General features: G+C 39.3%; 1 protein-coding gene and 1 long non-coding RNA gene across 10 annotated transcripts in view; one reads left to right on the top strand and one right to left on the bottom strand.

Annotated features, from left to right (window-relative positions):
• Positions 1-26,491, top strand: part of LOC122461014 — a 59,287-nt gene that overhangs the window by 12,577 nt on the left and 20,219 nt on the right. The gene's annotated exons all lie outside the window — the stretch shown is intronic.
• Positions 23,954-26,491, bottom strand: part of ATP2B2 (ATPase plasma membrane Ca2+ transporting 2) — a 757,867-nt gene continuing 755,329 nt past the window's right edge. For 5 of the 9 annotated variants that reach the window (XM_038410882.2, XM_043518695.1, XM_043518689.1 and 2 more), the window contains one exon: positions 26,444-26,479. In XM_038410882.2, coding sequence (XP_038266810.1) covers positions 26,454-26,479 — 26 coding nt within the window. In that variant the 3' untranslated portion in view covers positions 26,444-26,453. Of the gene's footprint in view, positions 26,480-26,491 lie in introns of all 9 variants that reach the window. The other 4 variants (XM_038410886.2, XM_043518690.1, XM_043518694.1 and 1 more) reach the window with 1 other exon arrangement.

A 26,491-nucleotide genomic window follows, 5' to 3' on the forward strand; every position in this document is an offset into this window, starting at 1 on the left:
AAGCTGGGGAGCCAGCCATGATAAAAACCTCTGAAATGAAAGGCAGATCTATCCCCTCAGTTAGGGGTGCTGCTGTAACCTTTGCCAGTTCTCCCATTTGTGTCCCCAGTTATTATGTTGGCCATATATGGGCATGAATGACTGAAACAGATGGGATGTTGTAGTTACTGCCACCGTGAAACAGGTAGCCAGTTATTTAGCTTGTGTTTTAATTAAAAATGGGTGTATTCAGTAAAATCAATTTGGCAAAGTAGTTCTTCAAAAGAAAAAAAGTGCTACACCAAAAACTTTGGACTTCTAAGGAAGCTGAGTTGTAATCAAAGATCTGGAAAATAGACCCCTTCCATTATGGGATCTGACCTGAAAGCAAAACCCGAGAACAGAGGTTTAAACTTGGGAAAGCAAATCCTATCTTTCTTCTCAGAACACACTCAAAAAGTAAAAAGTGCAAGGGAAGGCACATTTCATCTTCTGGTTTGGGCTATCTTTAAGGTACATTTGTGTTCACTAAAAATAGTATCTGCTTCAGCAGCTGTTGCTGGAGAAATGTAATATACATGCCTTCAAAACTCAAACTTATCTTTCAGAAATTTGCAAAATCTGCACACCAAGTCAGATGTCAAAAAAATGCTCTGAAGTTAATATAACATGTCAGTGTCAGCAGCTCAAAAATGCAAATATAGGGCCCAAGTTCTCTAAGAGGAACAGAAATGAACTAATAAAATTCCATACTGCTGACAGTGATTAGAATGAGACTTAGATATGGCACACATTCTAAATCAGACTGCTTATATGAGAATTTGAATGAGGACTGCATCCTGGCTCCCTATGCTTGACTTAGTATGAAACAGCTTCCTTGATGGAGCTCATTACTTGATTAGGAAGTAGGAAAGCCTCTTCCGACAATATTTTTCATACAACTATTCAAAGATTAGACTAGATACCTTTCATTAGACTTTTTGATGGTCTAGGGTGACACTATGTGGCTAATCCAAGCACTGAAATATCAGCTGCATTTATCTCGTGAATTTTTTTTTATTATGAAGCTGCTAGATCCCTTTATTTCTAAAATTAAAAAAGTGGTATAGCACATCAAGCTTTAAGACTAAAAACTATAAAGTAATAAGCTTGCCTCATCTTTGCTTCCTATCGTAAACCTTCATGCAATTTCCTTCAATGTTAGTGCATAGGGCGAAAGATATACATGTGAAAGATGTGATTACATTGAGAAAGTTAATATTGTTATCCCTTTTAACCTGAATGGTTAGTAAAGTTCAGAGTTTTGTGGATTGGTTCTTTTAGGAGGAGATATTGAGGAATGAGTCAAGTATTCCTCTGATGCAATTTCTTGTTTGTTTACACCGAACAGACATAATGTCCTGCTTCTGTAAACACAGGAGGAATCATTCAGCAGGAGACAGTTTCTTTACTCACAGTTCCAAGCATTTTTCCAGCCAGCACTCTCCCCAAAAACTCTCTCAGTTTTTTCCTCAGCGTCATCTATATATATTTCTCTGGGGCTTCCTTGCTGTCTTCTCTGTCTGCTTCTGTAGAGTTTCTGCCTCTGTGTGTGTGTGTGTGTCACACACACATACCGACTCACTCTCCCCTCCCTCAAACAATACCTAGTCCCCTGCATTTGCATTCAGCACTGTGTGACCACCCCTCGCCCCCCCCCCCCCAACACACACCTCAACTCCACCCATCATCTCAATGTAGTCCAGATTGGTGACACCCTCTATGACACATCCCAAACAGAAAGAAAAATAATTGAGGAAGTCACAAATTGTATCAGCCTTAACTATTTACATAGTGGCAAAGAATCCTATGGCACCTTGTAGACTAAAAGACGTATTGGAGCATAAGCTTTTATGGTTGAATACCCACTTCATCAGATGCATGTAGTGGAAATTTCCCTGGAGAATACATATTGATTCTGCAAAATCTGCTGGCTGCGACAGACCCTGCCCATTTTGTTCTAATGAAGAACTCTTCTCTGTCATAGCCCTTCCAGCCTCACAGCTAAATCCTCAGGTTCTGGGGTCAACCATGCTGCAACCCTGTCCCCCGGTACCTTCTCAGCTGCTCCTTATGGATAACTCTGGGTTCAGTCCTGGGACCCAACTGTATTCTGTACACCACTTCATTTATTCAGGTCAATACTGTATATGGTTCCTATCAAGGTTTATCAAGTTTTTGCCACTCCAAAATGTCCAGCGGTTTTAAGATCATGATGTAAGCTCAGAACTTCCTTTTTTCAATATATGTGGCATAACCAGCTGATACCTCTACCCATCACCTCATCACTCACTGGTTTTTCCACAACCTCTATACAATATTTCATCCTTAAATTCCAAGTTTTCCAACTGTAAGCAGAAAGCTTTTACTATGGTATTCAATGGTGATAACTACATACTAAAGATGGCTGCATTTGCCAAATGATATTCCAATCACACACTATTCTGATATGAGGATCCTCTCTCTGGGAAGCTTTTAGATGCTCTGGACTCCATTTGTGCCATCCCACATCCATTGGGATAAACCAGGAACATTTGCATTTCTGCAAGTTGTGGGAAAAGAGGAGACAGCCAGCTTTTCCTGAGTACCCTCATTCCCTTCAGCAACCAGTTCCTTGCTGTCCTGCTTAGAGCAGTGCTTACAGTTAGCCTCTCAACAAGCATTACTATAAGCATTACCACACCTGTGCCCAGGCCTCTGAGAGACTGAAATCATAGCGCTGCAGTTTTTCCAACTACCTGACAAGTTGCTCCTCAAGATTTCTGAATCTAAAGAGCCATTGCAGGAATGCATGGTCTGTCCTGACCACAAACTATCTCCCAAACAAATAGAGGTGACAATGTTCTATAGATTTAACCACCGCCAGAAATATTTCAAATAAGGTGTAATAATTTCTCTCCAAACAACGTAGATTTTTGCTGTAATAAACAACTACCATCTCAAGTCCTTTGTGTTTATATCAATACTGCCACCAAACTGTAAGTGTTAGAATCTGTCTCCGACATGAAAGGTGTTTTAAAACACAGGCTGAGACAGAAGCAGTCACGAGTCTTGCTACATCACACTCTGCTGACCACTGAAATGGTTTCTGTTTCTCATCCAACCTATACAATGGTTTTGCCTTAGTGGCAAAGCCACAAATAAACCATCTGTAATAGGAGCAGACCACTACAAAATGCTGCACATCTGAGAGTACCTGGGCAGTTCTTCAAAGTCTCAATTTTCTTTTTGTCTTTGAAAATTCCACCTTCATTGATTGTGTGTCTAAGGTAAATTACCTCTTTATAAGCAACTAATTTCTCTGGGTTCAATTTTCAGATTGGCAGCCTTAAGCTTATCACAGACCATTTGTAAATGCATCATTTCCTGTCCAAGGGTTTTAGCATGCACCAAGACATTATCTAGGTATAACACACAGGCAAAGAGCGGCAAGCCATGCACTCTCCATTAGCCTCTCAAAATGTGACAGTTGCATTGCATAGCCTAAAAGCCATCAGTTGAAATTGCATGCCTTGTCCTACTGGGAAAGCAGTCTTTTCCTGGTCCCTTGAGTCCACTTCCACTTGCTGATATCCACTTTCAAGACTCAGTGTAGTAAACCAGTTTGAGCCTCCGAACAGCATTGAGCATGGTAATGGATAATAATCCTTTTGACTTCATGTAGTTTTCTGTAGTCCACCCAGATTCTGGTATTTATATCTTTTTTTCTTAACCAGGACTATGGGTGAGGCCTCCTTGAAGGCTCTATGCCTTCCTGATGCATTTCCTCAATGACCAGTAACAACTGCTGATTCCTAAACAGAAAGTCACTTAAACTATTCTCCTGTTGTTCAATTAAATTTACAGCACAAGTCCTACAGAACAAGTCCTATGAAACTCTAGGAATTTACCTTCACTGCTTTACCCCTTGTAGTTTTTTTCTATACCAGTATTTAACTAGATCCACTGATTCATATTTTTGAACCATGATTCCTTTTTTACTATTTGCTCTGTCACACTTTTTTGGGGGGTGGGGTGCACAACACCACAGAAAACTGTTCCTGCTTCAAATCCACAAGGACTTTAGCAGCTAAAATTCCCTTGAGATCCTGGCTTTCAGAACAGGTTTCAACAACTCCTTATCTTTTCTTTGCTGAAAAGCTACCATAGCATATAGCTGTTATAATTGCTGCCCCTGGAGGCAGACTAACTTGTCCACTGCAATCTGATTGCCTACAAACCATGTGTTTCACATGGGCCATTTCTTTAAAGGGAATTTCCACAGATTGAATTTGTAGGATAGCATTCCTGTAATTTATTACACAGTTATAAGCAATAATGAAATCCAAACCTATTAGCTTTCCACGACTTCAGCTATCCAGACTTGATGCTTGAATTCCAGAGGTCCAATTTTCAAACCCAATTGTGGAGCAGGTATGTTCCCCAGTAATGGTCTGCATTTGAAACCCATTAGGTGTTTCAGGTTTGGATCCCCTATTACCTAGCATTTTTGCATGTCTGGTCTAATACTTTATGTTTGAGCTAGTGTCCATTATTCCTATGCATTTAATTTCACTCACTCAATAGCCAAACTCCCATTACTGTTGCTTAATTGCCCAAATCTAAACAAAACCGGTGGGGCTGATCCTCCAAACTTTGCCCCTTCGGCTTGGTGTCCCTCTATTTTCCAAACTGGGTGATGAGCTTTCATTAGACACTTGTGATGCTCTGTCCTGTCCTCCTTTTGTTGATAAGTCTTTTTTATGGCCATTTTTTCATGGTACCAGCATTTAAAAGAACGGCCTCCCTTAATTTTTGCATTACAGACAATTTCTCTTGTTTTATTAACTGAATTTATCACTTTTCTTATTCATTTTAAAATGCCGTGAACCAGATTAGAATCCTCTTTTCCATCATATGTATTAGACACAACTGTACTTCCATCCTCTGCACTAACGCCTGCTTCCTCTTCTGGTGAAAGGTGACACGGATAGATTTAAGTTCCATGGCAAAGTGCACAGCCTCTTGGAGTGTCTTTTGCCTCCTTTTGCTGATCTTGGTTTGTAAATCCAAGTCCAGCTGAGCAGCAATAAAGCAGTCCATTGCCAGTTTATCCTGGAAGTCCTCACTGGTATCTGGATATGCCAGGAACACAAGTCTTTGCAGGCCCTCTACCACTTCAGGTGGAGTTTCTTTTCCTCTCCTTCTAGCTAGGCAGTGGCCAGCTCAGATTCATGGCTAGCTCCAAACTGTATGTCAAGAGCTTGTACCAGGTCTGAATATGTCCATCTGCAGCACTATCATAGCTAGGCCCACTCAAGTTGGGTGCTAGAAACCCCAGTCCTGTTCATCTTCCCAGCCACCTGAGTCAAATAAGCCTTGCAGAGAGTTTTCCCTCACAAATAGTGATGTTGTTTACATTATTTGAGCTGGAATAATCTGCCCTCAGAGTTACAGATGGAGCAAATGTCTGGTCTTACCGCAAGTCCTCTGGCTGGCTCAATATCACATCCAGACAGCAGACTTCCAGACTTCCAGACTTTGGTTTGTGTCCCTTTGATTTCCTTCACGGCATGATTTCTCAGTACTTCAAGACCTTCCAATAGCTCATTTCTGTTAGCAAGTTCCAAGTTCACCAAAGCTTTCCTGGCCTACCTTATATTGTGGAAAACCTTCTGGAACATGGCATTAGGTTGTTGGCCATCTCATCGATGCGTATTGCCATTCCAGACTGGAAGTGTTGCACCTGGGCTTCTCGGTCTGTCCAGACACTTTGTAGTTGCTTCTCCAACAAAGATTTCATCTTCATCTGCAGGCATTTCTTGGGCCTTTCTGGGACACCTTCATATGCTGTTTGAATTCCTTTTGTGAGGCCTCCATGTCTTGATTTAGATTTCATTCTAAATTCATTTCATTTATTCATGGGCATCCGATGAAGTGAGCTGTAGCTCACAAAAGCTAGTGCTCAAATAAATTTGTTAGTCTCTAAGGTGCCACAAGTCCTCCTTTTCTTTTTGTAGATATATTGTGAATTCACATGCATGACATTCAATGCTAAAATATAACAAGATAGACATTAAAATTAATCCTAAAGTAGGGTGTGAGAAACTAAGGGCTACTCTACATGGTGGGGTAATGCAGACTACAGGGGAGTGACTTCTAAAGCACACTAACATGCTGCACATTAATTGGTCCACGTAGACCCAGCAGTGTGCAGTCCTTTAGAAATCACAGCCCATAGTGCACATTAACCTACCATGTTACCCATAGAATATTAATGATGCTAATATTTCATTTCTAATATAATTAAGAAAGGAACTAGCATATTTATTTGATTTTTTTATCCTCAAGATGGACAAATTCATGCCTTTTGCCTTAAGAAGAGTTAACTATTATTCCTAGAGACAAAAAAATAAGTTGTTCAGTCAGACTGCTATTAAACTTTCTCTGCAACCATATTTTAGCTGGCTATAATACAAGAATAATGAAAAGTGTTGAAATGTACATCGTCTACTTTGGTAGTTGGCATGGTTTCAAAACACGAAAATCCCTTAAATTGGAATTTAAACTACATTTTTAATATTCAAAGCTGCCAAAAAGAAAAAAAACTCAGAAGTTAATAAAATCAGCGAAGGAACAGAACAAGCTTAAATGAAAAGATAGAAATAAATGTTTTTATTTCTAACAATTACTGTGAATCTCCATTCTCTGATCCAAACCGATGCAGAGTAGCCTGAAAATCTGCCAACTCTCAGTACATACTATGACAAGATGTTTTACCCTCTGGACCATGATTCATTTTAACAGCCAATAAAGTGGCAATTGGAAGAAAACCAAAACTGCATTTGGGGCATGAAATTCATTTTTATTTTGTTAAGAAAGCTTAAACAAATGGGCTGAAGTACTGTGAGCTGGATTTATAATGTTGTTTCAATTATGTTTGTGCACTTTTGGTTGTCACTTAGGTAAATAAAATTCAAAACTCTAAGCATTAAACTTGGGAACTATAACCTTCAGCAGATTTATATTGGCCTACATTCTAAGGTCTAAGATTGCCATCTGCCATGATTTTTAGAACATTCTTCAACCTGGATTGCTTCAGTATCCTCAATTGCTGCTTCTCAATTCCATCACCTAGTTTATATTTTCTTTAAGGGTTTCTTGTTTTTGAGAGCTTGAATAGTTTGTAAATAGTCAGTTAACTTTGGACTGGCCCTCAGCAAAGGGGTGAATGTCATTCTCTATGCTTAATATGCCAATTAGTTTAGCTGACCTCTAAGATTATCTGTTTGAACTGCCCTGTTTTTTCTAGGTAAACTGCTTTTATTATTATTAGCTGCAGCTCTGGTCATGACACAAACCTCACTGACTAAGCAGAGAAGAGCTTTCTGATGTCTTTGTGCTTATTCAATTAAGCTACAACTTGTGTATTCTGTCTTAATAATAATGTTTTATTCCAAATGATAAGAGTGCAGGGCTAAAGGGGACAATAGCGTGCCTTTTCTGCTACTGACTTCTGCTTCTAGGAAGGAGAGATTTGCTAATAGGTCCACCAAACTCTTCCTTTTGTTGTCTACACAATTTTGGATATTGCTGTTTAAGAACAGAGGCAGCTTTGGTTAATGGAAGACACCTATCCCCCTTGTGGCTGTGTAGAACTAATGCATTCTCCCTGCTGGTACATGCTCCTGCCCCCACATTTTTGAAAAACTATATAGAAGCACCATTATGCTGCTATGTAATTGTAAAATAAACGTTATGATTCCTACCTCTTTACAAACTGTACCTTGAAAGTTCTGCTTGGAGCCAGACCTGTTAGTGAATTAAAGATTGTTGCTACAGAGTCACATGCTATCTGCTCAGTCTCAGACACATTGATTCTCCATTTGGTTTTTTTGCTTTCTTTAGTCTCAAATAACTCATCCAGACTAAAAATCTGTGTTTTGTTCATTATGTTAGCCATCTAATAATAGTTGTATTTCCCCTTTTAGAGCATTAGTGACACCAATAGTGTTCATGTAATATGTATCTATTTTGAATCATTCTCACCCAGCATAGTCATTTAGGGGAAGATTTGCAAAGACACAAATGGGGTTAGGTACTAAAAGTCAATAGGAGCTGGCACTCTATGCAGTTACATTTTACAATTTTGTCCATGATTCACCCATAGTTCTCTTCCACTGATAGGTCTGACGTGAAAACAAACTGAGTAGTTCAAGGACTATTATCAGTCCCTGATTTTCCAATAGAGCAAGGAGTAAAGTGGTCTCTGGGCTGGAGTGCTTTAAAGTTTTGACATCTTTAAAACCAACCCACTGACTCACCAGCATATTACCTTAGAAGCCCCATGCAGTTTCCAGAGCCAATTAGCTAATAAAACACACTGGGTGAAGAACTCAGTTCCGTGCCTGTTTCAGTTCCTTATGAGTGATTAGTAGCAACTGCTAGAAATACTTTAGTTCAGAGTAGTCTAGAATGGTCAGAATGCTCCTATAAAATTGTATCTGAAAATAGAGACATCACCAGAAATCCCAGTCTGTGTTGCTCATAGACCAACTGACTAACCTATGCTCTGAAATAGCCTGAATCTGATTACTTTGGTGCATGCTTCAAAGCTCAGCATTTTTCCACTCAGCATTTGAATTGTGAGGGTGATTAAATGGTTGGAGAGGAAGTCCTGTTTCAAATGGTGTTTCGTCCGTTTTGCTGGCTGGGAGCTCCATAGACAATCCTTGCAGTTATGTTATAATGGAGTCGGTATCTTACATTTGTAACACCTAGAACAGGTGCCCTTATTTTATTCTGCATAAATAAACTGAAGCCAGTCTGCAGAGGGGATTTTCTGTAACAGTCATGCATTACGTATTCCACACAAATAAATGCTGCAAAAGATGGTGAAAAGCCTTAAAGTTTTATCATTTGCTCAGGAATAGGCAAAGACAAGAATTGTAATTTGCTTGAAGGTCTTTGCTGATGTCTGCTGTTCTTTCATGCTTACATAGGCTGCAGAGCTTCAGGAGAGAGTTACAACCATACGTATTTTACAGTCTTGCCATCTATTGTTATGAATAACAGACAATTTAGCTTGAACCATTTTAACTGACTGTTTTCTAGTTTTATGGAGGATCTCCTGGTTTGGAGAGAGGTCTTTTATGTAATGTGGACCATCACCAGCAAGGAGAATACTCATCCGCCCAGATGCACACCGCGCCAGAGGATTAGGACTACAGTATACAAAGGATGAACCAATTAGATTAGAGCATCATATCAGTTTCACCCCTTTAATTGCCATTCTACACACATGCTGTACCCATGTAGTAGTACTGAGTCCGGTTTATTACTCTCCCATGCATAAGAAACATGCCTTACAACTTTTCTACTAGAGTATGAAGTAACCATAACTCAGGCTGCCTTTAGAGGGCAAGCTCACCAAAATTTGCTTCAAAAGCCTAACCATTGTTGTTCTTCTCATCCATCTCTGGTAATTGCTTTTCCTGGGCCAGCTTGGTGCTTCTCCCCATGGATGTGGTGGTGTTATTAAGGTTAATGAATGTTGTACAAACATCACATCCCGAGAAATTTTTGCAATGGCCTATAGTGTCTTCTCCTACACTGAGGAAGATGTCAGTAATCAACCCCAAAACTCTGAGGGCTCCTCACGATGTCAGAGGCTCCTGGAGTAATACTGACCACAACAGCTTCTGGGTTGGAGCATAGTTTTTCTATTCACTTTATAATTTTATATTAAAAGGCACATACCTGTGTACTGTTACTATAAATAGCTTATTTGATGTGAGTGTTTGACAAATACCCCTGGCGCCTGGTATTGTATTTCCCTGTAACCACTGCCAAAACATATTAGTCTCACTGCAGCAATTAATTTCAGGAAACTCAGATTATAGAGTTATGTTAGTTTTAAATGCCACAAGAAGTAATTAACAAAACATGAGTGACATACTTCCTGTCACTTTGAATATTACAGTCTGAAGAATGGGTTGGCATAGCTCCTGCCAAAAAAGATACTTGAAAAAAATAATAAATGTGAGCTGATGTTCAGGGGTGAGGTCTGGTAGCAGCACACCAGAAGGACAAATAGATCCACTTTGTAAATGGAATTTCTGCAAAACCTCCCTTTGCAGTCATGAAGTTACAACAGCATATCTACAGTACCTTCTGTCACTAATATGGGCAGATTTACTAGGATTAGCTGTCAAAACCAAACACAAATACAGCTATTGGGTGGGGGAAAAGTTCATTTTTATAAAACAGAGCACTAAATGGAATATTTTTTGTAAGTCTCCACAGTTATCAAATACAGTTTGGAGGAAATGGATGCCCTCTTTATTGGGTAATGAGAAAACCACAATACTGAAAGTCAGGAGATCTCAGTTCTGCTCCCAGCTCTGGTTTCCATAGATTTGAAGTTTTTAAGACCAGAGGGACCGTTAGGTCTAGTCTGATCTCCAGCTAACACAGCAGTTCCTGCTTCAAGCCCATTTCTTCTTGCTGAACTAGAGTATATCTTTTAGAAAGGTATCCAGTCTTGATGTAAAGACTGCCAACGACAGTGAATCTACATAAGAACAGCCATACTGGGTCAGACCAAAGGTCCATCAAGCCCAGTATCCTGTCCTCTGACAGTGGCCAATGGCAGGTGCCTCAAAGGGAATGAACACAGAGCATCATCAAGTGATCCATGCCCTATCACCCAATCCCAGCTTCTGGCAAACAGAGGCTAGGGACACCATTCTGCCCATCCTGGCTAATAGCTTTTGATGGACCTATCTTCCATGAATCTATCTAGCTCCCTTTTGAACCCCATTATAGTATTGGCCTTCACAACACCCTCTGGCAAGGAGTTCCAGAGGTTAACAGTATGTTGCATGAAAAAATCCTTTCTTGTGTTTGTTTTAAACCTGTCACCTATTAATTTCATTTGGTGGCCCCTTGTTCTTGTATCATGAGGGGGGTAAATAACACTTCCTTATTTACTTTCTCTATAACACGCATGATTTTATAGACCTCTATCATATTCCCCCTTAGTTGCCTCATTTCCAAGCTGAAAAGTCCCAGGCTTATTAATCTCTCCTCATACAGAAGCTGTTCCATATCCCTAATCATTTTTTTTTGCCCTTTTCTGAACCTTTTCCAATTCCAATATATCTTTTTTGAGATGGGGCGACCACATCTGCATGCAATATTCAAGATGTGGGCGTACCATGGCTTTATATAGAGGCAATATGATATGTTCGGTCTTATTATCTATCCCTTTCTTGATGATTCCTAACATTCTGTTCTCTTTTTTGACTACTGCTGCACATTGAGTGGATGATTTCAGAGAATTATCCAAAATGACTTCAAGATCTCTTTCTTGAGTGGCAACAGCTGATTTAGACCCCATCATTTTATAGGCTTAATTGGGATTATGTTTTCCAATGTGCATTACCATGTCCTTAGGTAGATTGGCCTGATGATTAATTATCCTCACTGTTAAAAATTCCTTATCTTGGAGTGTGACAGTGGGTAAGCCAGTTGGGGCCAGATTCTGATTCCGTTGCTCATGTTAATACCTTATGCTATGAATTATTCCCATTGGAATCAATTGGAGTAATCACAGAGCAAGGTATTACTCAACTGGAGTAAGGGTATAGTCCACACCCATAAATTCCCTGCATTTTACATCTCCTTCTATAAAATGGAGATAATGCTTTACTACTGAGCAGGGATTTATATTTAATTCATTAATGTTTGCAATGTACTTTGAAAAAAGAAAAGGAGGAGTTGTGACACCTGAGAGACTAACAAATTTATTTGAGCATAAGCTTTTGTGAGTTACAGCTCACTTCTTCGGATGCTGTAGCTCATGAAAGCTTATGCTCAAATAAATTTGTTAGTCGCTAAGGTGCCACAAGGCCTCCTTTTCTTTTTGTGGATACAGACTAACACAGCTGCTACTCTGAAAAATGTATTTTGAGATCCTCAAATCATAAATGTGATAGAAATTCAAGAGTTATTTTCTTTATAGTACAATCTAACAATATTACAAACAGGCAAGATGGATAATTATTTTAACAAGACCAAATTTCCAACCTCCAAAGGATCTCATTTATTTATGATATCTTGTCTTGTAGATTGTAAGGCCTTTGAGGCAGAGACTGTCATAGAAGTACTTAACCTGCCTTCTTATGGGGGTGTGGACTAGTAGGTGACCTCCTAAGGTCCCTTCCTTCCATACATTTCTATGATTCACTATATATTTGTAGAGTGCCTAGCACATTGTGGGGTGGGAAGACAATCTGTCCAGCATCTTAGCATTACAGCAATATAAAATGCTTATAGCACCTAGAACAATGGGGTCCAGGGCTAGGGCTCCTAGCTGCTACAGTAGTATAAACAATAATTTATAATGCAGCACTGGAAACTGCACAAGGGAAATCTGGTTTCCCTGAGGCCATACTTGGGGCAGTAATGTTCCTGCATTTCCATAAGTCTGCTGATGCCAACTGGTAGTAATTTAAATCTGTATTTCTAAGAAGTCCTTTCTCTGTTCTCGTGTGAAATATTCAGTTTTTGCCTAATGCAGGTTAGAAGACTGTGACCTACATTAATGACTTCACAGCTAATATTACATACTATGTTAACTGGCAAGATCATGTGGTTCTACATCAACTGGGAAAATAACGTGCCACCAGTGTGTCATATGCCATCTCTTCCAAAGGTACGTCTATACTTATGGCAGTATGTAAAGTACATTTACTGCACACCCAGATAGCATGGGAATAAATAGCAGTGTAGATGGTGCTGCACTGCTTAGGTGAGTAGAGTGTACTACATGCCTGAACCCTAGGGGTATGTACCTTACATGGGTCTCTACATACCCAGGCAGTGCCTCCCAGGTCTATATTGCTAGTTTTAGCAGAGAGGTGTCCCACTGCTTCCCTGCTGCCTGAGCCTTTCCCCATTGCAATAAAAAACTCTGGCAGGGAGGAGGCAATGGGGAAAGGCTCCTCACTGCTGGAGCCTTTCTATGCTGCCTCCCCCGACGAGAGCCTTTCACTGCCACATGCAGGACCGGCTCTAGGCACCAGCAAAGCAAGCACATGCTTGGGGTGGCACATTTCCAGGGGCGGCATTCCAGCCATCCTTTTTCCACCCCCAGCCCTGCTCAGTCAACCAATGAGCCCCTGCGTGGGGTGGGGCTGCTGGCTCAGCATGGGGGGTCCCGGCCTGGGGGCAGTCCCTGCCCTGGCTCCCCACTGCTGGGGGAGTGAGATGATGTGGCTCCTCCCACCCGCCCGCCCCTGCTGCACGTGTCACAAGTGGTGGAGGAGCAGAAGCCGAGCCAAGCCGAGCCGTGCCCAGGATCAGGGCAGGACCTGCAGCCGGTAAGGGACCCGCTGCCCAGGGCAGCTCGGCACTGGGCGTGCGCCCCTGGTCCACCCCTCTCCCAGTAGCAGACCCACCCCCCAGCTGCTCTGTCGGTTACTGTCCCCTCTGCGCAGCTGGGGCCGGGTCTGAGATCAGGCTGGTGCCTACAGGCAAGATGGACAGCCCCAAGCACCTCACTCCAAACACTGCGATAGCATTACACATTCTTTTAACATTACTATTAACAGTGGCTTCTGGTGAGCGCAGTTTCTCAAAACTGAAATTACTAAAAAATTATTTGAGGTCCACCATATCTCAAAATCGTTTGTCAGGACTTGTATTAATTTCAATTGAAAGTACCATTGCAAAAAATTTAGATTTCACTGAATGATTAAAAGACAACACAAGTATAAAAACCAGAAAAATTCAATTCATATAAATTCTTTTAATTTATGAGAAACTGGGCGCACCAGAAGACACTAATGTTTTTCATTACAGGGTATAGTTGAACCCAAATTGTTTGTAATTATGATCTTGTTAAAATTAAATGAACACACTCGTAGGAAATTGTTTTATTTCACTAACTAAAATTTTCTGTTTTCATTTTTTTTAATTTTAAACAGTCAAAAACAAAACAAAACAAAAACATTGCAAAGTGCAAACGTGTAAAATCCACACACACAAAAAAAGGGGGGGAACCTAGAGCCGGCCCTGGCCACATGTAAACATTGCAATGAGTGTGGATGCAACCTTCACTGCAGCATGTAGCTACACATATCGTACACACTGCTACAAGTGTAGATGAAGTCTAAGAAGCTGCAAGATCATGTCCCTTTATGCTATGCACCATGCATCCTCTGCAGTGTTATATTCTCTGAAGCCTTCCACCTCCACATGCAGATTCAGTTATTACCCCACTGAACCAAGATCTCATGCTTCCGCTGGCCAAGAACACCTGACAAGAGCTATAAAAGCAAGCTGTAGCATGAGCTCTGTCTGCTTTGTTACTGAATGCAAAATTTCTTAGCCCAGCCTTTACAGAGTAACCACAAACGCTTATTAACCAATATAACTGAGAATCCACAGACCCTCTTTGGGGCTCCACCTTACTTCATGAACTTTGTTTCTGTCTCTTGGTCTAACAACCAGTGTCCTCTTTGTCCATCTGCACAATCTGGTCCTGGTGCTGTAAGAGCTTTCTCATCTATATCTTCTGCCATTTGGAAAAAAAAAGCCGCCTTATATATTTTTATGACCCCATTGCTGTAGGACTTGAATATCTCACAAACACTAATGAATTCATTTGCACAACACACATCTGAGCTGAGGTAGAGAATATTGTCACATGCAACTGAGTCACAGAGAGAGCAGATGACTTGTCCAAGGTCACCCGATGAGTTTGTAGCAAAGCCAGAGATTGAGTCCCTGTCCAGTGCCCCAAACATGATGCAAGTCTTCATCTCATGTCAAATCATTCTTAGTATAAAACCAGGGCCCCGTTACTGCAGGCACTGCACACACCCGTAAAACACCGTCCCTTTCGGTTAAAAACATTGTCAACAAGTTCTTAAAATTCAGGAACGTTTGGAGCCCATGGCTTCAGAATACTTTATCCCTGTCAACATTTATTCACCATATATACAATTTGGAAGAGAGCTATTAAATAATAGAAGTTAAACACAATTTCTAACTCAGAGGGTCTGCATAAGAGACAGAGATAAAAAAAAACAGCATTGTTTGTCTGTTGCCAGTTCATTATTTTAAGCTTCTTTGATAAATCCATTTATTCCAGTGCCTTCACATGATAGTCTGTGTGTCACGATGCTGCAAATATTGTCTGTCCACAGTCCTAAGCTGCTGGTTCAGGTGTCCACCACAGCCCCAACAGAGCACTCATTTTTTTCTGAGGTAGTACACCTCTATGTGTTCCAGCTGAGTGTTTTTACAAAAAGGACATTGCACACTATCATTCTGCATTGTAATTGAGAGAAGGGCTGCATATTGGCTGACAAACACCAGCAGAGGCTGTCAACTCCACTCTGAATAGTGTAATTTTGCAGAGCAGCAAAACATTGTTTGCTCTCAGAGATTCAAACTGGTCAGTCATACACTCAAATGCTTTGAAAATTTTACTTTCAACGTGACTACTGCTTGTGCATTATAGTCAATATGAGGAAGGTGCCCAAGAACTCTCCCAAAACCTTACCAACCAGCTGCTAGGAAATTAAAATTACCTGAAGTGAAAAAGTCAGCAATATCAGTGAAGACAGTAAGCTGTGAAAAGAGAGTAGGCCCCTGGGGACAAGTTCATTCCTGGTTTGACTCCCTTGAAATCAATAGAATTACGGCAGGGGGTCAGTTTGGACCCTAAGACAAGTTATGGAATAATAAAACTATTATTATCTTGGTTATCAACTGAAACAGGAAACAAGAGTTACAATAAATGTGAATTATTTCTTCCTAGAGAAGTTTCTGGTATGAATTGGAGCAGTTTGGGAGTCAGATCATTTGTTCATTATTTACAGAAATAACTTGGATAATGGTCTTCAAGTGTAATTTCCAAGCACATAGATAATACAAAATTGGAGTGAATGTGAGGAATAATGAGAACAAATGATATCAGATTCAGAAGGACATATAATTTTATGGGTTTCAGAGTAGCAGCCGTGTTAGTCTGTATTCGCAAAAAGAAAAGGAGTACTTGTGGCACCTTAGAGACTAACAAATTTATTTGAGCATAAGCTTTCGTGAGCTACAGCTCACTTCATCACGAAAGCTAATGCTCAAATAAATTTGTTAGTCTCTAAGGTGCCACAAGTACTCCTGTTCTTTATATAATTTTATATGTATCTGGGCTAATAGGCTGCAAATGTAGCCCTCATTGCAGATTATTGTAAAATGGTGACTCTTGGATCAAAGGATAAAATAGTTAGCATTTCCTCGGTGCAGTTTTGCTGCAGAATACTGACCCAGAAAGCTGGAAACTGGGGAGAAAGTTTTTCAAAGCTGTCACTGTCAATGAACAGGAGTTGGTGAAACAAGGTGGTGTATTGCAAAAGGGACACACTGAAGTGTATGTCAAAAGAAGCTGTATGGGTGCAATATAGGCAATTGTTGACTTCACCTGGAATACTGTCCCTCCTCCTAAAATAGCAGTCATTGGCCCCAATTTTCATTGCACCTACAAATCAGGTACTTAGCTGAATGGAAACATGTACTAACAAAAATAGAGGGTAGGTTGGGGGCTTTGAAAGACCAGTCACCTCCTGAATTATCCAAACCTTTAAGAGGTCTGCAAAATAGGCATTTATATCTTTTACATTTCCTGCACCTCATGCTTTCAGTGGGACTGGAAATACCATGAAAATAGCTTCTCTCACCTCTGTATTGCAACATTTCCACTTCTGAGCTTGAACCATACCTGGCCATGCAAGGGTGTGTGGAACTAAACAGTGATGGACTCATCTCTTGCCAACCACTCTAATTCAACTATTTTTATATTTGCTGTATGTTGTTTTCACCTGTTTATTCTTCTCTGAAGATGATTTGTGCTTTGTGTGTTCCTCGTAACATTTAGTTAACAATTTTTTAAATCTAGAACTGATTAGCCCATTGAAGATTTCTGACGTAGGCTGCTTAGCTCTTCAACAGCTCTTCCCCTGGTTGTCACAGTAAAAGCTCCAATCTTGTGACACATGATTGAGGATGCTCCATGCCTTTCAGGTTTATGGCAAAATTCAGCATCATGACTCTGCTGAGAGAGAGTCCTTTAAACAAACAACAGGAAGCCAAGTTCTGCCCTGATTTAAACACTGTGAGAGCTCCTGGCTGCAGTGAAGCTGCACATGCTGCAAGGTAGGGTGGGGATCAGCCCAGAGAACTTAGCTTTTGAACATGTTTCCCTGTTGGCTTTGTCTTTTAGTGAATTCTAATTGGCTTTTAAAACAATTGCTATTTGGATTAGGAAATAAGATAAAAGCCAACCCAGGCCATCCCTCATCTCTTGAAATAAACCTGTGAGAATGGTTAGGCATTTTTGTTTTTATTTTCTGGTTTCAGTCAGGCCTAGGAATTAAAGTATATATGGCTGTATGTGCTATGAAAGCGCTATTTATGCAACATTTCTCATCGACTCATAACCAGGAATATATATAAAAAACATCACAAGCACCAGTTTCAGAATATTACTAGAATATACATTTTCAAACAAGTATCTATACCTTACAGGTATAGAACAAAATCTGAACGAAACCTGTGTAAAATGTTGGGATTTATCCATAACATTAGAAGTATCTTGATACTGTGACAGATATCACAATCCCAGGGACAATCAACACCCTCTTAGCTCCTGGAGAAGCTGTAATACTCTCCCCAATAGAGGAGAATGAAGTCATACATAAACCATTCATAAATTTAATACAACAGTCCCCAAAGATACAGCATGCAGTTGCACAATCTGTCACAGATACACTCTCTCCTAAACAGCCTCTCCTCCTCTCTAAGCATCATCCTCTATACCTTGGTGTATAGATGCCATATAGCAAATGAAACAAGTGGAAGGGCTATATATGCTGGACGCTTTTCTCTCATTCTGAGGCCAACTGCTTGCAGCAATTGGATATATGTAATCCCATGTTGTGGCTGTGATGGAAAGAAAAGTAGCATTTTTTCCTTCTTCCCTGTGAGATAGCATCTGCCAGGTCTTATTCATTAGAACTGTTATGGGTGGAAGACAACTTGGTGACTGGGATGCCATTTCTGGTAACAGGATTAAATATTTCTCATGACAAATTTTGTGGCTGAGATTCAGAGGAGACCATCTTCATGGGGATCTGTCTCTGTAGGGTTCAAATGCTAGTTTTTGTGATATTTTTCCTCACTGAAATTTTAGAGATGCTGGGGAATTTTTAGGGTGCTACAAATAAGCTAGACTTGGACTCCTATTCATGGCTTATATTAAAACATAGCATGGAGGTGTTGGTTCTTTTTATTGGTGGAGATGATTCAGGCATCCTTCAGGGTGGAAAGATTTCCAGGGTTCCCCAAATAAGCAGTAGTAAGTTATTTGCTCCATCTCTTGATAATTAATCATCAGCCTGTCTCTAGTCTTTCTAGCAAGATCACTCCAATGCCGATAGCACCTAGAGTTCTCCAATTTCCTTGATCCCTCTCCATCTAGTTTCAGGTGTGGATGTAGCAGAAACTGCACTGGGCTCATTGATGATGTCTCAATAATAAGCAAAAGTCAGTTGTTCGTGCTGATTTTTTTAGATCTGTTTGTAGATTTTGATGTTATTAGACATGAGGTTTTATTGACTGGACTACAGATGTTGGCTGGAATAGAGGGTATCGCTCTTAAACGGCTACTTTCTTTGTTTTCAGAGAGCCCTCCAAGAGAGCTTTTAGGTAGTTACTCAAACCCTTCAAGCGGTCTTGAAATTTTTTTTTTATTCACCTTTGCTTTTCGATACGTACATACTTTATGAAGTGTACTTGGAAAGAATTGGGGAAATAGTTCCGCAAGCCTCAGGTTCACAGTAACTCCTGCAGGCTCTGTAGGAAATCAGCTGAGCATGAATAGTAAGGAGACCGTGGGAGCCGATTGCCTAGTAGACACAGGAGGGAGGAAGCTTAGGAATTAGCAGAACTATTATTGCTCCCCAGCATAGTGGGAACTAGGCGAGAAGAAAATAGCGAGAGACTCTCTGAAGCTTCCAGGCTTTGAACACTCTCTAGAACACGTGTGGGGCATATTCTTGTGAATCTCCTGAATTATACAATGCTGTGAACAACTTAGAAAGTCTGCCGGAATGCTAAGTAATAAGGAGGGGCAGTAATACCACAGGACAGGCAAGAGGTGACTGGGGAGCAGAAAGGAGCTAACTTAGGGAAGGCTATTTTGGAGGTAGAGATGGTCCTTTCCATCCTTGCCCTGGTCATGTTGCCTTTGAGGTTAAGGTCTCTACAGGGTCCCTGCCTTTCCCTGACTCCTGTGCCTACTCCCATGATTTCTCATGCAAATTAGTGTATTCTCCCTGCTTATTTTGTCAAGTGAAATATATACACATTATTCTTCAATCAGCATAAGCAAATTGTGTTTAAGTTTCTGCACCAGTTTCAGCCTGCTCTATGAAGCGGATGTGTGGTATACATGTGCATATATACAAGCAGTTAATTGAAAAGTTTATGCAGTGGCATTTCTTCCTTTATATGCTTCAAGGATAGGGACTCACCCATTGTTTAGGAACATTGTTAATCCTTGATTTACTATTTTCTCTCTAAGAGCCTAGCTTATGCATGATGTAAACTAGTGAGCAAGTGAATCAGGTTAAATTTATCTGGATTTTCACTATATAGGATTACAGTGGACACTACTGACTTCTTAACCACAGAGAGACTATTGATCTCTCCATTTATTAAGAGCATAAATTAGAGTTAACATTTTAAAACATGAGTGCGAAAAATAGGCATGTTAATCCATATTGAGTTCTCTAAACAAAAGTGACCTAATACTCTGTGATGAGGAGCATCTGTGTCTCCAAATAAAGTTAATTGGAGTTTTAGGTGCTCAACACCTGTGCTAATAAGGTCACTTTTATTTAGGTACACAAAGTTTGCAAATTTTGGTCCAAGTTCCTCTAGGACATGGATGCCTGCAAAGCTGAAGGTTCCTCATATAATGCAACTTTGGTTGCAACTTTAATTCTTCATAATAAATGAATGCTTAGAACTTGCACTGTATTGCAGACTGGAATAAAAAAATGCAGAAGGACTCTAAAATCATGTGATCTATAATTTAAGTTTTCCTTGTTTTTTAAATAGGCCTGATGTTAATCCAGACTTCCCTGCCCCTCCTTTTATTGGCGGGATGAGGAATTTTTGCAGTGTGTCTAAAAGGCACTTACAATCTTTGTCAAATCAGTAGTAGACCTGTAAATTGTAAACAAAAACCAGACACACAAATATTTTTCATGAATACAAGCACTGTTAAGTTCCGTATGATTCCTGGAGTAATATTATTTGAGGGTATTAAGACCACCAGAGTGCATTTGCGAACCGTAAAAAAGTCTTACAGAGTTTAGTGCCGGTGTGTGTTATTCTTTTCAGTTATTGTTTAAACAATATCAGAAGCCACACAGGTGATGGAGGTGATAACCCAACACACACAGTCAAAAGTCAAAGTAAATATTTCTTGAAGGACACCATAGGATTGAAGCTGTCACTTACAATCACGATTGGATTTGCTACTTCAGGATTGTTTCCCAGACCATTCATTAACCAAACAATGAGCTAAAACTCATAAGAAATATTATTCTGAACAAATAGTTTCCCCAGCTCTGCTCAGCAGCAGCCAACGCTGGAAAAGATGCCTATTAAGAAATAGAGTTAATTAATTTAAAAGCGTGGTAACCTGAGATATACAATTGTGCATTTATAAAGCAATCTTTTTCATACTCAGATGAAGCATTACTCCTGAATATGGAAGATATATAAAATTGGTGCTGTCAGCTTAGACAGAGTAGAACAGAGCCATGAGAAACATTTACTGTGCAGAATTTGAAAGAATAATGAGAGACCAAGGTAGCATGCTTTAGGCCATGCAAGGTTTACACCTTCCTTAATCAATATTCCATTATTAAGATGTCAGGTTTAACTATGTACATTTATCAAAGACTTAGCCAAGATTTCTCTTTCATTCCCTACGCCAAATTGTTGTAATTGTCAATGGTTACATTAGATCAGATATTCCAGGATTTTCAAAAGCACCTAGATGACTTCCCATTGGACTTGTGTTCCTGTCATGTGGATGCTTTTGGAAATTCCACCCAAACAACAAAGTCAGACCGTGGAGGAAGTGGAAACAGGAACAATATCACATATTAGATTTTAAAACAAAGGTAGGGCAACCAAAAAGGGTTTCAAGCCTGCTGACTGCAGCCAGGGGAAACATAAGGAGAGCTATGAGAGCAGGATGACAAGTAGATGTAGTGGCTTAGAGACACTGAAGTTGTTCTGGGAATGCATGAATTCTCCAAGAAAGCTACTAGCCTGTCAGTAATTAAATTACTTAGGAAGCTTTCATTCTGAAAAAGAGTAATTTTCCTCAATACATTTTTTCAGAACCAAGCATGTGATTAAGGTTTATGGGTAGAAATTTTGAAGTGCCTAATTCCCACTGGCTTTCAATAGGAATTGATCTTATAAGTCATGTAGGTGCTTTTGAAAATGGTGTTTTGAGACAGCATTGCCGATTTTATTCCCTGCTTTAGTGAGTCTTATTTCAGCCTGCTAATAATGAAAGCCAAAGAAGCCCTTCTCTAGAAAGTGCCCATTATAAAAATGGGTAGACTGGCCTAAGAGAGAAAACAGGACACACATTTTTCAAAGCCGCCTCTTCAAAAGACAGAGAGGCACATTTCCTCTGTGAAGGGATATATTTTTTCAACAGCTTGGATGAGAATTATTGTCAGGATATTTGGATAGATTCACCTTCTCTCCTTCTGCCAGAGGGTGCAAAGCAGCAGAGTATTCCTCTGGTGTGAGGGAATTCAAAACTGGTAAAGCCAGCTTCTATATCAGTTGCCCTCTACTACTCCTGGCATATGCGGTATACTGGGGAGGGTAGGGATATAGCAAAGCTTCATTCTGCTATGCCATTCTTTCAGCAGTGACTCTTATGACTCTAATGCCAGTGGGGTAAGTTAGAGCAGTCCCTAGCCTGTTTTAATTCATGGCAGGGGCAGGATTTGCAGAATTAGAGAATCAATAACCAGCTCCCCATGGCTTTTTGCATCCCTGCATTGAGAGGAGCTTGGACAAATCAAGCCCTATGTGCTAACAAGAACAAAAGGCCCTGCAACATCAAATGCAGAATGGGCATATCCCAAAAGCTTGAGGGCCTTTCTTTCAAAGGGTGGGATTCAGACTCTAGATTGAACCCCATGGAGTGGAAAAGGCATTGGTTCTTGCTTTAATATGATTATTGTGGTCAATATGGAGGTGAAGAGGAATGAAGAAACAACATTAAGACAGATATACTAAAACTACTACCAAGAGTGCAAAGTGCAGGAAAATGTACCTAATTGCATTAAAATGTATACTCAATGCAGGCTATTGTTAAACTACACAAGCCTCCTATGTACGGGGCTCATCACTACCAACACACACATAAAACAATAGCCACATCTTACCTGTGATCCCCAGCACCCCAGCCACCACTACATGGACAAAGTAGTGGAACCAGACTGCAAAACCTCAGTTAGGAATTGCAATCTCTGTCACTGATGTTAGCACTACAGTTTGTTAGGAACAATGGTGATCGGGCTGACTTATCAGGGTATGTGGTGCAGACTAAGGTTGTCATTGTAAGCGCTTTATGATGACAGGCTTTTCCACAATCATTTTCATACCATTACCCCCCCCCAAGAAAAGCATGCATGCGTGCAAACACACACACACCCTTTGCATTAAATATGCCCATGGGGTTCAAGTTATGTTTTATTGATTTAAAGTGAAAATAAAGAAGGATGTTAAGTTCAGACCATTATTGTTCATGCTGCTTTGTGAATTTATTTTTATTTAATTTTCCACTTGTGCTCCTGCCAGGAGATATCTAGTAGACAGTAAGCAGCAAGAATAAACTTTATCATTTGTTTCAAACTATAAAATAATTTCATCACATATTTACTTACTTTTGTCTTTTTTTTGTTGTTTTTTTTTTGTTTTTTTAAACCACAAACATTCCAGCATCACACTGTAGGAATAAGAATAAACCAATAGAAAGCATAACTTTTGCATAGTATTAAATGAACAGAGACAGTAAGTTCTTTATTTACAATTATTGTCTAGATAAACAATTCATAAAAACAGATGAATTAATATATATTAATACCCCTAATGGGATGGATTGCCAAATGTACCACTGTATGTTTTCCCCAAATCTCATGCTGCTAAGTACAGTATGTAGAGGAGCAAGCATTTATATATTGCAGTAAATTTTAACAAACTGATCATTTTGGTTTTGATCCATTGTTCCCATCACAGAGAGGTCAAGCATAAAAGAAATGAATTGTGATGCATGACTTGTAGTTGAACGGTCATAACTATTCTACTTTTTTTTTTAAAAAAAAGTCTATCATTTATCATATACATAAAGCACAGTCTCTGCTCACAGAAGCCCAAGTTTTCTATGCATCTCAGTTTATATATGCTTTTACTATATATTACACACAGAATGCTGTGTTCATTTATTTTTAAACAGTTTTTCAAGTCTGCAAATGGTACTCTATTGGTATCTGAAGGGGTTCTACTAGACGAAAATTAAATCAATGAAACAAAAAGATCTGAAGAAAAAGACAGCTTGAAAATAAAAGCCAAATCATCATTAAGTTATTGAAAATTATGTTCCAGTACTGACCAGCTTTTGTAGCTGCTCAAGTCCAATGCAATGACAGAGGCTCTTCCCTATAAATAGAACGGAAAACTTTTTTTTTCTGAACATGGTATCCCAAATAGGCCATAGAAACCAATACATGTTATACAAAGGTCAGTCCCTGTATTTACAATCCAAGGAACAATGCTTACTAAGTTTCACTCACTTTGCTACTAAGAATTAGTTAAATTCAACTATGTTGTCATGCCAGATTTTACTGTTAAGAAATGAGTAACGGTATCTGTGAAAACAGTTCTGTAAGCCTTGAAAGATCTGCTGTTCAGTGAAAAGTTTGAATCAGGACAGGAGCTACGAGTCTGAGCCAAAAAAACATTCAAGTTTCTGCACAAAGTCCGGAAGCTGGCAATTCAAGTGATTAGAGTTTTACCTGGCTGAATAGTCCTGATGCACCCTGAAAACTTTTTAGTCATTTCAATCTGCAGTTTGGCCAGGAGTCTAATATTGTTTGGAGAGTTCTCTGGCTTGGAATAGTTCTTGTGACTGCAGAGATGCACCGCTTCTTAGCCAACTTTAAAACAACACAATTACAACAACAAATCAATTTTATCAAGCTAGTTTGAAAGTGTTTTTCTGGCATGATTGATCATATTATTCAAAATGTCTTTTGCACTGTACAAGATTATGGAAAAGATAATATGCTTGCTGAAAATTCTTGAAGCAAACTTTGTATTAAATACAAAATTATTTATGAAAATCTGTGACCCACAAAGTGATTAGCATTCAAGAGGTTGACATAGTGATTATATAAGCTCATAAATTTAAGTTACAGGCTGTTACCATCTTGAAATATTTCTCACCCCATGATACTGCAGGTTTTTCAAAATAGCTTCCCTTGTAGAAAGCTCAATACATAGGTTAAAACAACTTTGTTAATTAGCTACAGTATATTTTGTGACTACAGGAAGACAAGCTTGATAAAAAAAATCACAAAGCACATTTCAGTATACACTTCATAAAATTTCATTCAGATCTAGATAGTGCAGAAAATGATTATCTTTTTCTTTTAAAAAGTCAAAGCAACAAACCATAGCGATTTTCCATCCAAAATGCCAACAGCCCATAGTCTTGTAATTAATAAGGAAATAATGTCTTAATTACTAACTGAAAAGAATCAATACGTCACAATATTTCAACACTAGTTTGCTCTCCATACACAAAGCCAATATAACTTATCTTTGAATTGTTATTCATAAACTAAACTCAGTTTATATAACAAACTTTTAAAAAAATACTTTAAGAAGCCATTGCAATACACTGAAACAATGAAATGGCCTCCATCATTGAGTGTTGCACCAAAACAAGTTCAAGCAATTTATTTATTTAAAAAAAGGGGGGAGGGGGAGAAAATCTGATCATTTCAACTTTGTATTTGAAACAAAAGAAAGCCTGGTCACTGCCCTATCTATAGGATAACAATGCTTCATCCAATGTGTACATTTTGGCTTCTTTTGTTATTTGCTAGCAGTATCTACATTATTTAACCCAAAAAAAAAGGGCAGGCAAAATCAGAACACGGTTGTATAAAACATCCAAGGTGCAATATTACAGAAGTTTTCAAAGAGCTGAGCAATTTTTATACTACTTCGGCAGGAAGTGCTTTCTTAACCCTACAAATAGTTAAGGATATTATCTACAGGTTTGTAAACAAATTACATTCTTTTTTTTTTAGGACATAAATAAGTTAAAATAGTCAGAGCAATTTGAGCAGAACAAGGCAACATGCCAACAAAGAACTTTATATATAACTATATAGATAGATAGATATATACATATATATATTATATATATATAGTTAATTATGTATATATTCTATGTATATATCTCTCTATATAATCTCATAAATGTTTATAAGTTTCTCTGTCCAACTGGTGCAATCTACTGTGCAAGTTAAGCTTGCAACTTCAAAACCATTATTTAAATTAATCTATACAACTGAATCCATGCTACACACGCATTTCAAAAAACTCACAGACCAGTGAATTGGATAAATAGCCTCAGAAAAAAGTCCTCTGCATTTACTGCTTAAAAAAAGAGGAGAGAGGAGAGAGAGAGAGAGCCAGGTGCGCGTGAGAGAGAGCGGGGTTGGGTTGGAAGTGCACCGTACATTCATGCAGGAGGGTTCTTTGTTTTTGTTTTTCTGCAAGGGAGCAAAAAGGGGTATGTAAATCAGCCATTCATTCTTTCCCCAAAACCACTGTGATCAGCAATTCATTCACTTGTCACAAAGTGAATAAGAGTTCAAACAGCTTCTCAGCCAGCACAGTTTTTTATCTATCTATCTATCTATATATATATATATATACTTCTGTCGCTGTTTTTATTTATATTTTTTTTGCAGGTGAACTTTCAGCTAAAGTGATGTCTCCAGGCTATGTATTGGGCTTCCTGGACTGGAAGAGGTAGCTGATTTACTTGTGTCAGTTGTAAGATTTATTCCACTGTCGATAGCACTGTGTTTTTGTTCAGCGAAGCCGGTGGGCTAGAGTTTTGCTTGAGAGCAGGGTTCTTCTTCTAGGTCTGTGTCATCAATGAGTGGATGTGGGGTTGGGAATCTTCTATCCTAAATTCAGGATGAGTCATAAAGTTGTGAATGGAGGTTCTAGATTCTGGTTTTTCTAACCCTTCATAGAGAGAGCTACGGAATGCCTTCACGACGCGGATCTGAGGGGAAAA

This window comes from Dermochelys coriacea, chromosome 7, assembly GCF_009764565.3.
Source record: "Dermochelys coriacea isolate rDerCor1 chromosome 7, rDerCor1.pri.v4, whole genome shotgun sequence".
In the NCBI taxonomy this organism is placed as follows: domain Eukaryota; kingdom Metazoa; phylum Chordata; order Testudines; family Dermochelyidae; genus Dermochelys; species Dermochelys coriacea.